General features: G+C 37.8%; 1 protein-coding gene and 1 pseudogene across 1 annotated transcript; one reads left to right on the top strand and one right to left on the bottom strand.

The window, feature by feature from the left end:
* The first annotated feature begins 87 nt into the window (after positions 1 to 87).
* Positions 88 to 4183, top strand: LOC114744910 (uncharacterized). Its single transcript, XM_028933055.1, has 10 exons — positions 88 to 183; positions 690 to 1064; positions 1453 to 1518; positions 1655 to 1794; positions 2151 to 2277; positions 2514 to 2665; positions 2843 to 2978; positions 3267 to 3351; positions 3454 to 3728; positions 3947 to 4183. The coding sequence occupies exons 1-10, from the start codon at positions 88 to 90 to the stop codon at positions 4079 to 4081; spliced, it is 1587 nt and encodes a 528-aa protein (XP_028788888.1). The 3' UTR covers positions 4082 to 4183.
* A 1752-nt stretch (positions 4184 to 5935) lies between these two features.
* On the bottom strand, positions 5936 to 9373 carry LOC114744908 (putative phospholipid:diacylglycerol acyltransferase 2; annotated as a pseudogene).
* Positions 9374 to 11855: the final 2482 nt, after the last annotated feature.

Genomic DNA, 11855 nt, shown 5'->3' with positions numbered 1-11855 from the left:
AAAGGGAAGCTAAATGTATTTCACTTCCCCGGCAGCCGTGAAAGCTATAATCAGTTCTTGGGAAATTGGAGGGAACAACCGAGAGTGATGGCGGTCCGGTCTGGTTTCACTATCGAAGAGGGTGAACATCAACAAGAAGAGTTTGTCGGTCCGACGCACCATCCATCTGCGCCTCTTGATGAGGTTAGCACCTTCACGTCTTAATCCTTCTGAGCTGTTTTTTAAAGTAAACACATATAGCACTTTAGACTGCAACCAGAGTGGTTGCTGCTTTAGCTGGGCTACCATCCTGTTTACGTTGCTGATTCTCCCACATTTACTTTGTTGGGCTATCACAGTTTTGTGAATTTGTGCGCTCAATTTAAAGTCTTGTCGATAAAATTTTTGGAGGCCCTGGAAGCTTCTCCGTTGGGTTTACCGAGTCTCCAAAGGAATTTTTTAAGTGGACTTTACGCTGAAATTAGGTTCTTAGGTCCTTTACCTTTCCTAATTCGTACAGTGCAGCTTTATGCGACCAACTCTCACCTTCAAGTTTCTCTAAAGAAACGAGAGAAAAGAAACTGATATTTTGAAAGCTCATGATTCAGCCGTTGAGTTTGAGTTAATGAACACTACGTGTTGTTTAATATTTCTGATGTATCGACAACAGTTGATGTATAATATTTCTTATCTGTATATTTCTGATGCAGTTTTTTGATGTATCGACAACAGTTGATCCGAGTTATATAATATCGCTGATAAGAAAGCTTCTGCCTTCTGGTCCTGGTACTAATAGTAATTGTGATGGAGTTGCTTCTGATGCCCCAAACCAAGGATCGCCTACCTGTACCGAAGGAGGGAATGCAGCCTCCACGTCTAAAGACGAGCATTTTGAATCATCAAAGAAAAAATCTGAGAATATGGATGTTGATAGTTCTGGTGAATTCTCTCATCAGCAAGGAGAACTTAGAGATCTGTGTAATGGACTCGAACAATCTGGTGCCTCAGTGGGAGATGAAGCCTGGGAAGAATATGGTTGCGTTTTGTGGGATCTAGCTGCCAGTAAAATGCATGCAGAACTCATGGTAAATGGGTGTTAGATTTTATGAGTTTCTAGTATGGATGCAATCTACTCAAATAATTAGCTTATTAGAATTAGGATATGGTTGTAACTCATAACATGGTCCTTCAAAACCATTTTAAAGTTCCTTTAAAAGGCAATTTCATTTTTCTTTAAAATGTTTGTCCCCTTTATGATTTGATGCATATTTTTCAACTCACTCTTCTCCATTTATCATCAAGTTTCTAATAAACTGATTACTTTGCATTTCTATTGGTAGAACTTTTTCTATTGACAGTTCAACCATCATCTTACTTCTAACATTACTGTAACTGCACATAGTGTGTCATTGATTGATTTCAGGATTTTTTATTTTAACTGAGCTGAAATAGTGGTGTGGCATAATTTTTTAGGTGGAGAATCTCGTACTCGAAGTTATTTTTGCAAATCTGATGGCTTGCAAATCCCTGCGTGTTACTGTGAGACACTTATCAAAGTTTCTTCCATGAATCGCATTCTTTTTTATTGTATGCTTTTGTATCATGAAAAGAAAATATAATTAAGCAAATTCTAATTCTGTTTCTTTTTCATCATGTTGTCGTTTAATTTCTCCAGGAAATTATGATAGGAATTTGTGGTAATTTAGCCTGTCATGAAGTTCCGATGAAACATTTAGCCTCGACTAATGGACTGATTGAGATAATTGTGGATAAATTGTTTCTGGATGATCCCCAGTGCCTGTGTGAAATATGCCGGTATGGTGTATTTTCAGTACACTTGATTCTTGACAGGCTTGCATACTGCCCAATACTACATTTTTGTCATGTACAACTTGTCTGAGAAAGAAATTGCTTATTTCGTATCTGATGATTCTTTTGCCACCAAGGAAACAGAAGTAGCTAATTCTTGCATATATTATTACTGATTGGCATTTTGAAAATCCAAGCATAGATGCAGTAATCAGACATAAAATTGGCACAATCAACTATTTATTTATTTTTCCTGATTTTTTATGCCACATTTTAAATAAGGCATCACTACTCTCCTTTTTGACCAAGTTATCTTGCCTATACATGCTGTGAAATTATTTTATAGTTGGTTCTGAAAACAGATTGTTAACCGTGGGCCTTCAAAGTGGTGAATCTATCAAATGGTGTGAGGCATTGCAGTCTGAACAGATACTAGGCCGCATCTTATGGATTGTAGAAAATACGTTAAACCCTCAGCTTATAGAGAAGGTGGTGATATCTTTTATGTTTTATTCTTATTGTATGAAATCTGGTAGAGGAAAAATTATCAACCTTACTCAAATGCAGCATGAGTTAGCAACTCTTTCTCATGATATCCTTCCATTGCAGGAATATGCTAAATTGATAGGGTGTCACTTGATTGCCCTTTTTAATTCTTTTTGTGTTGTTGTGTAATTTAGTAGTAGCATCTTATCAATAACTAAGAATATCCTGCTTTTCCACAGAGTATTGGGCTTATTCTGGCTATATTAGAAAGTGGTCAGGAAGTTGTGGATACTCTTCTTCCGCCTATGGTGAAGCTGGGTTTAACAAGTTTATTGATTAGTCTCTTGGATTTTGAGGTGAGCAAACTAATGAGTGAAAGAATGCCTGAAAGGTATGTTGATCAAGAGTTCAACACTTTTTTTTTTTTTTTAATGATCTTCTGCGCTTCCAACATCTTCTGATGCTGATTCTGACATATCTGTAGTTAAAATTCACATTATATAATTATCAATCCGGATAGATATAAATATATATATATACCGAATAAACTAATATCTTACATGGTCAGGTACTCAATTCTGGATTTACTTCTTCGAGTAATTGAAGCCCTTTCTGTTATAGATGATCATTCTCAGGAAATATGTTCAAGTGAAAAGTTATTTGAATTAATCTCTTGTCTCATTAAGTTCCCAGATAAAGTTGAGGTATGGTTTACAGTTGCCATGATTTACTCAAAGATATCACAATTGTTTATGCAGTCTCAGATTCTGGACTTTGTTCTGAACTTTCCAATGACATAGATATTCTGCAAATGCTTTACAAGCTTACTTATTATCAAATAACGGCCCTTTATTCTCTTTGGAGTGAACAGCATGGTTTCTTCTTCTTTCTTTTCTTTCCCTTGAATAGCATCTACTGAACCTATGCTTTTTATTTTTTCTTGGGTTGAAAAGGGGATGAAAATGGTTTCGTTAACTGTATGTATTCTGTAGGTTGCCAGCTGTTGTGTTACTGCTGCAGTTCTTATTGCAAATATTTTGGCCGATGTAACTGATCGAGCTTTTGAGATATCACAGGGTAAATTATGCAACTCTTATCCATAAATTTCAATTTCTCATTATTTTCTTTGTTTCTGGATTGACTGACAAAAATTGTAAATGACATATTTGTACCTACCAGATTTATCTTTTTTAGAAGGTCTGCTTGACATATTCCCTTTTGCTTCGGATGATATGGAAGCAAGAAATGCACTATGGAACATAATTGCAAGGGTATTAGTTAGAATTCGAGAGACTGAGATGAGCCCGTCAAGTGTATATCGTTATGTTTCAGTTCTTGCGGCCAGAGTTGATCTGATTGAAGACGAGCTTCTTAACCAACAGTCAGATGATTCTAGAGATGGGCATGAGAGCTTCCATCCTCCGGGCTCAACAACAGATGCTAGAACTACATCTGTATCCTTTCTTAATATAGTTGCATTTGCTGTTCATAATTATGGGACCCATTTAGATGAAAGGAATTGAAATTCAGTATCGATGTTCAAGAAATTAGATTCCTCACATGAAGATACTGGAGTAAATCACACTCTTCATAATTTTTACGATTGCATGATTAGAAAACCAAATGCCGTTACCTGCTCTAATCGGCTTTGTTTCCTTTACATCTGCAATAGCTCAGGAGGATGATCAGCATCTTGAATCAGTGGGCTGCTGCTAAGGATTATGATAATGATAAAGCGAATGCCGCAGTTGTAAATGATAGAGATGTACAAAAATTGTTGAACTGCTGTCATAAGTATTCCAAGTAGAACTAATTTCTCTGTGATGTATTGTTGACTTCGGTAAATTACAATAGTTTAGATGAATTTTGAGAATTATTAATCTCTCAATGTTTGTGTTTGCTCCTGGTCTGTTACGTGGTTTTCTCATGTTTAAGAAGCTAAAAGTGGGGAGTACACCCCCTCCTCTTCTAATTTTTGGGTCTTCTTGCTGATAATTACCAAGGTGTTTTGCCATCTATAACTCAGAACAAGACCTATTTTTAGTCCCTGTAATCAATCAGAGGCATGATATTGAACATTAATGTGATCACTATTTCTTAAGCCATAAGATACGTGTTTTCTTTTTCTTTTTCATTGTTATGGGCAGCTACAACTAAATACATGCTCATACACTTCATAGGATGGAACCTATAACCTTCCCTTTATCAAAAGAATTTTCATGCAGCTTTGGCATCCCATCATTGACCCTACAGGTATGTTTTTCAGCGATGATTCTTCGTCTAAATTTTAGCCCTTGAAGTGCCTTTTGTCTTGAGCTATGGTTTGTTCAACAATAGGACGATAGCAACATGAATTGATTTACTCTATTCACAACACAACCAAGTGCCCATGATAAGCTATAAAACTCAACAAACAAGAACGCTAGTTAGAAATACGAGTAGAAACGGTCCCGCCGGGTCCCTTGAGAGCAATCAAAACCCATCGATGAATCAACTAAGGAAGTTGCGTAAATGGGTAGAAAGGAAGGCTGTCATAAACATGTTAGTCCTAGAAATTCCAAGCATTTTAATTTGCCGCCTGAACTCCACCGTCTCTTGCACGTATTGCTGACAAGTATTGGACCAGCATCTGCAACACCTCAAATCCGTACTTGCATCCTAAACGTTCAGCCACTGCCTTGAACTCATCCATCTCGGAGCCTGACACTTGTAACTCCATCATTGTATGTGCATTTGTTTCCCCCCACAGAGAAAGAAGACACCCACGTGTATAAGCTCAAACCTGAGAGTGACATTGCAAGACATTAATATTATCTCCGATTCTTAATATAAGAGCTAATTTGACTTCCTAAATATAAGATCCCAATCCACTTTATCTCTCATATTTATCTATTTTCTTAAAGTAGTCCATATAGTAGTTGTACATATTAAATGTTCAATTAAATGGTAGTTTGAACTAATACATGATTAGTAATAGTATTTTAGGAAAGACAACACTTAATTATTACAAATAACTAATTTAACAAATTTTTTTAATCTCTTAAAATTAGTTAACTAGCTCTTATTTAAGAAAGAGATAGTAGTACATTGGAAAATGATTTATAGCTTACATTCTCAATGAAGAAAGTGACCTGAACGGGTTGCCAACAGATTGAGATTGGGCAGCATTGATTCATGGTCTCTTCATGTATACGTTAGCACCATCTTTTTTTCTAGGCACAGATATTCTCTTGTAAAAGACAATTATATTCGATACATTATCAAATACTAAATATAAACACCTGTTTCAGTAAAAATTCAAATATTGATTTATTAAATTAATATAGACACAACGGCTGCCATTGCTGAGCCATATGCCCACATCACTTGAGTTTAATTACAGCTTGGGCCTACTTGTGGTTTGGCTCCATCGCAGTTAGGCCGAAGTCAAGATCGGTGAAAGCTTTTCCGTGGCATCGTATCATCATGGTAGAACGGCACATTGTGTAATTTTCGTCTTCAAATAAAATGAAGAGGGAAATTATAATCTGTTCATTGACTTTTACATGACTATACCCAGCAATCAATTACGGGGAGAAAACAAAGTTGACAGTGTTGACTTTTGATGTTAGCCTTCAGCAAAGATTCTGTTCTCTTAACGCCTTCGAGAAATTTAGTTACATGCCAATTTATTAACTGTCTGTACAGAAGAAAACTCATCAAGTAAGCTTTTCAACATGGAGCCCTATTATTATTATATCACCAGTTTATTATTCGTTCCCACCTCCGAGGTATTTCTCTAATCATGCACGACAGTAACATTGTCAAACGTAAAAATCACAGCCTCAGATCGATCCTTTCAGACGTGCGAAAATATCCTGTCACCTCCAATGTCTGAACCAGTTGCTCCAGTCGCAACTCGTACAACATCTTCAATCACCTCATATTTCTCGTAATGTCGGTGTGGGCTCCACTCTCCAGTCCTCTCATCCCCTGAAGTAAACCTGGTGATTGTTTGTGTATGTACTCCCTCACGTATGCAGAAATACCAGAGGGATTGAAGCGTGTTCTTCCGCGCCACCCTTTGGCACACATGAACCCTGAACTTAACACAGGCACACTCTCCTCACCATCCACACAATACACCTCTTTTTAAGCGGCTTCCTTCGTCTTCTCCCTCTGCTGAACTATTAATCAGGAAAGGAATGGTACTGCACTTTTCAGGAGCAGATAACTGGTATGTGTATGATTTGTCAGTTGGGATTCCCACTTCATATAGACAGTAGATTTCCATGTTTGGAGCCTCTGGCAGTCTGAATCAGGAATTCAAATTTATTAAACTGAAAAGAAAACAAATGGGAAGATTAAAAGTTACCATCAATGTCTGAGAGCTGATCTTCAAATGATGCTCAATGCCTCAATTTGGATGGTAAGAACTTCTAATCATAACCAGCCTCGTGGAACACACATATATATAAGTACATACTTACTGGGTCTCAACCGGGTTAGACCAGTATTTGTGATTGGTGTATTTAGGATTATCCAAGTTCTCTGCTATGCCATGAGAGAAGTGAGCCTCAGCGCGTTTCATTGTTTTTGGAGAAACAAAACGAAGTAGATCATGAACAGTAGTAGCTGTATAGGCCTTTTATTCGGCAATCCTTTTTATGCTTTCCCTGCTCATCTCACTGTATCCAGTCCACAGCTCCTGACATGATAAGTCGAGAGTAGCAGAGTTACTTAAAATTGAATATGTTCCTGTTGATGGTGAAATATATGTTTCATTATAATCATCTCATTTAAGATATAAAATGAAAGATAATATTGCCTCAAAGACAATATCGCTTTTAAAAATGGCTACATATATTAAATCTTATACTGTAAAGGAAATGAACTTTGCACCAAGAACTGCAAAAAAAGTTAGCCTCTAATTCTGACAATAGAGTATACTAAAAGCATGAAAGTGAGAACCTATTGCTTCTATTCTTCCACTCCATCATATCAGCATCACAAAACAGTGTGTAATAAATCCAGCTTTGTCTATTTTGAATCAAGAAAACGTGGGTAAAAATAATCTTGTTAATGTGGTACCTTTGATTCGAGTGTTGCAAGAAGTGAAGAAGGCAATTGCGAGGTTGCCTTGCCAAATGAGATTATTCTTCCACACTTGGTGAGCTCTTTTAGCAGGAAACCTTTCTTCTTACAGCTGCTATCATAACCATTGCCACTTACAAAGTGATCACAGTTATTCCCTCCTTCCGGAGACCAATCCAAGTTACCCCAGATGGTTTCGCCAGCCTTTGGCATCAATGAGATGATTCGATCCCAAGTTCTATATACCTGGATGACATGCTCCAGTGTTTGAAGACCAAGATAATCAGAATTTAGAATGCCAGAAGCCGTAGCTCTGCAAAATTAATTCACTCCATTATTTACTGAGCAGAATACAAATAAAAGTATAGATCACAAAGAATATGCAATATCCTTCCTGAAATAGCGCAACTCCAACTTTTGACCTATTCCCGGTTACAGCTTTCAGTTTCAATAAAGATGAAGAAATATAATCTCTATAAATCCCAGTCGCTGGAGAAAATTCTATACAGCAAATCAAATATTAGGGATGTCATTGCAGAAACTCACCTGACAAGAGCAACGTCTTTGCCTTCTGCAGAGAATATAGTTCTAACCATCTTCGGAACACCAAGAAACGGTGGACCAATATTCATTATTGCTCTGATGTGATTGTCACACCAACCGGGACCGCCTCCACCTCCCATGGGAGGAGGAGTCTCAACCCATTTTAGCAAGTGAAGGAATAAAACTCCCATAGAGTGAGGCACCACTACCACTTTCTTAAAGCCGTTTATTACATACATAAGCTCAATTTGGCTCTTCAATCCACTAAGAGCCTGGTCCCGAATCTGCTTTTTCCATTCAAAATTATGTCGTGCAATATGCTTCAAAACCTCAGGAAATAAACACTTATAGGGGGAGCATAAAAGTAAACATGTTAGGAGTCAGTCAGTCTCACATTTTCTTTTTCCTTCTCAGATAATATAAGTCAAATATGGGATCTTATATTACCTATAATCTTGCTTGTGAAACAGGAAACCTGTCGCCAAACTATGACGTCTTATCGAGATCAATTTATGTGATCCTCTTACGGAGATCATTTTGTTTAAAAGAACTGAACAGAGGAAAAAGAGCTCGTGAAACACGTATAATACCTCTGTATTTTGGAAGGACAGCCTCCAGTCATAGGAAACCATATGCAAGTTCTTGCCTTCATAGCCAACTTTCGCCAAATTCTCAATTAGACCATTCCAAAATAAAGAATCAACAGCAAGCCCGGGTGTTGCCCTCACCCGAATGCCCGGTGGATCCAACCGTCTCATTATTCAGAGAGAGATGCTCCAACCAACACAGAGGCCTGAAAATGCACCAGAAACAAAGCTTATAAAGACTCAGCCCCAACCACGACTCCCATTGGTCATGTCAAAAGCATTTTCACAATTCAAATTCTGTACTAACAGCTAGTCATCAAAAACAAACAGAGGACGCAGCACGATCCGAGAGATAGAATACTATAACACGACTGGTAATATAGTCTTGTTGATGCAACTTGAAGTTTTAATATAAGGGTGTAGGATATAGATAACGAACACATCTAGCATCACGCATACCTTTTGAGGATAACAGCAAAACTACCTCCCCAGAGTCTCTTTCGAAAGAGGCCTTCAGCACAAGGCCTGCCTTCCCACAGTTCGAAGCCACCAGTTACAATGCCTGGCACAAGAACAACAGGATGAAGAGCAGTTACTCCTTCAAGTTTAAGCCTAATTCCAGGTGATTCGGCCACTTGAAAGCCAGGCAAGCAGCTATACGAGAAACAGAGAAACCACCAACTAGTACACATATACCCTATCATCCAGGAACAGTTATCAGTGCACCTCCATTCCTTAGATTGCCTCTTTCTCTTCCTCTGCTCCTCAACAATATCTAGGACAATGGCCTCGTGCTTCTTGTTAGCTTTTGAGGCTTCAAAGGATTGAAAACCCAGTGAAGAACACCTCGCCGGGTCCACAGAGCAGAGCTTCCGAGGTTTTAGCATGGAAGTCATCCTCAACCTACTGAGAGATTGCAAGTTATTCTCAGATACGTCGAAGCAAGTTCTTCTTCACGACCATGCTGTGAGGAGGGGGTCTGAAGACCATTTTTGGTGGATGAAGAGAATCTTACGGCATGTTGTGTACATATAAGTCCGCTTGGAACTCCCCCGAGACACTTGCCTTGGACTTTACATGCAGCCGACCACTTTATCGGCTTTCACCATCAGAGACGTAGTTGGGAGTCTTCTAATGCGTTCACGTGGATGTACCCTTTGAAACCTTTCTAATATCTCTGATCGGACAACAAGGAATTGAAAACTTCGGGTTTTGTCTGGAATAGCAATTCCCAACGGGAACAGAGGTGAGGAAAGTAGCTGGAAAGAGAAAGAGAGAGAATGGAAAGCTTGCGTCTCTGATCATGGCAAAAGAGCACAGATACCGAAATTGTCCATGAAATCGGTAGTGGCAATGGTGGACATGAAATCTGAGCACATAGTGAAAAGAGAGAGAGGAAGGCTCGGTTTGAGAGAGAGAGAGAGAGAGTGGTGTGTTATCATGAGGATATATGGACACATCTTCTGATCTTCGTCCAGGCAAATAATTTTTGGATGCTGAGGAAGACAACATAAATAAAAATATATTATCTCATATGGGAAATAAATTCTTATTCATCGTTTGGTATAATAGGTTAAATTTATCTTTTACTGATTTAACGCCTTTAAACATTATTATACAAGCTGAAGATGTTATTTGCATTAGAAAAAAGGGTTAAGGTTTCATGTTCAAGGTGACTTTGAAATAGGGGTGTTCAATTTGTCCCATCCCGGTCGTCCCGTCCCGGTTCCAGTGAGTTCGGGACGGGACGGGACGGGACAAAAAAATTTCGGGACGGGACAAGTACGGGACGGGACAGGACAGTGACTGAGACGGGACGGGACGCGGGACGGGGTTGTCCCGTCCCGTCCCGGGATATTTTTTTTTTTAAAATTATTTATTAATAATTATTATTAGATTATTCAATTTACTTATTAATAATAATAATTATTATTATAGTGATTTTTAACTCTTAAGTTGTAATATTATCTAAACAATATCTCCTTCCTCAATAAAATAATTCATAAAGCCATTATATAGTGTTTCTTTTATCGTATTGTTTTTTACAGTATTGTTTTAATACCTTTTTTATACTATATAATTGAGCTTTCTACATAATATTTTTTATAATGTTTTTATCTTTAAAAGCCTAACAAAAAATAAGCATTATAACATAAAAAAATTTCATATAAAAAATTATAGTATTTAAAAAGAAAAAAAAAGGGGGAGGGGAACGGGACACGGGACTAAAACCCTGTCCCGTCCCTGTTCACCGGGACGGGCCGGTCCCGGTCCCGTCCCGTCCCGTGAACACCCTTACTTTGAAGTGTAAGAAAGACAAATTACACGACCATTTGTGACGAGGATTAATGTTCATATTTGAAGGCAGAACCTTCTATCTAGGAAGCGATTTGTGTGTTGAAGTTAAGGATTAGCATGAGCAATCAAATTCCAGAGCGTAAACTAAATGGCAATGCAGGAGATTTAATTGTAGCGTAACACCTTGGAAAGCCATATGCTCAACACTAATAAAAAGTTGAGGAATAAAGATCCCTCAAAAAAAATAGAGATATATTCGCCCATATGGCTTTGCCGAAATGAAAATCGTGTAAGAGAACTTTGCGGAAGATGGATGCTTAAATTTCATGGTGTCTTAACTGTTAGGAAGCGTCCTCAGAGAAAAAGGCTTGTTCGGTCCCTTGTATACGGGTGTTGCTTTTTATTCATCCGATCCTTAATTAAAATTTAATTGTTGATTTGATTTTCGTTCTAAATTAACTAATTTGCTTAACATTTTTAATCTAATCAAATTAATTAAATAAGTTTTGTATTAAATATCAGAGAAGTATGGACAGAGACGAATTGTTAGTTTCTAAATCTGACTCGGCAAATTCTGCTTCGTGTCTTTGCCACGTGTCTCTTATATGCTTCTTAGCTTAATTCCAGTTCCTAGACTTTGCAAACCCAATGGCCCACTTTCAGGAGAAGGCCTTCCGAAGACAAGGACACAATTAGTCCTTACGATGAAACGTAGAAGGACAATACCCTGGCCCAGGATGACAGTTATTTGGAGTCTTACATTGTGAACCAGTCTTTGTTCTTCGACGACCAAATGGACCAGCAACAGCAGTGAGATAAACTCCAGGGTAGGTCCTCTCATCTGTGGCAATAATGAGTTTTGTTTACAAATATATATATTTTCAAGGTTTTTATTACACATTTTTTTGTTACCAAAAAGTTTAAATGGATTCAGTTCCAGATACTTACGAGGACATGTTTCTAGGATCAAAAAACGCATATTTGAATTTTCATAAATTTTCCATAGATAAACCAGTCATTAAAGAGCCCGACTTTTTTTAATGAAAGGCCAGACTAAAATTACTACGACTGTATAAGTTC

Source organism: Neltuma alba, unplaced genomic scaffold (genome assembly GCF_004799145.2).
Source record: "Neltuma alba isolate B1F8T4 unplaced genomic scaffold, ASM479914v2 tig00004479_pilon, whole genome shotgun sequence".
In the NCBI taxonomy this organism is placed as follows: domain Eukaryota; kingdom Viridiplantae; phylum Streptophyta; class Magnoliopsida; order Fabales; family Fabaceae; genus Neltuma; species Neltuma alba.
This window is presented reverse-complemented; position numbering and strand designations above follow the sequence as displayed.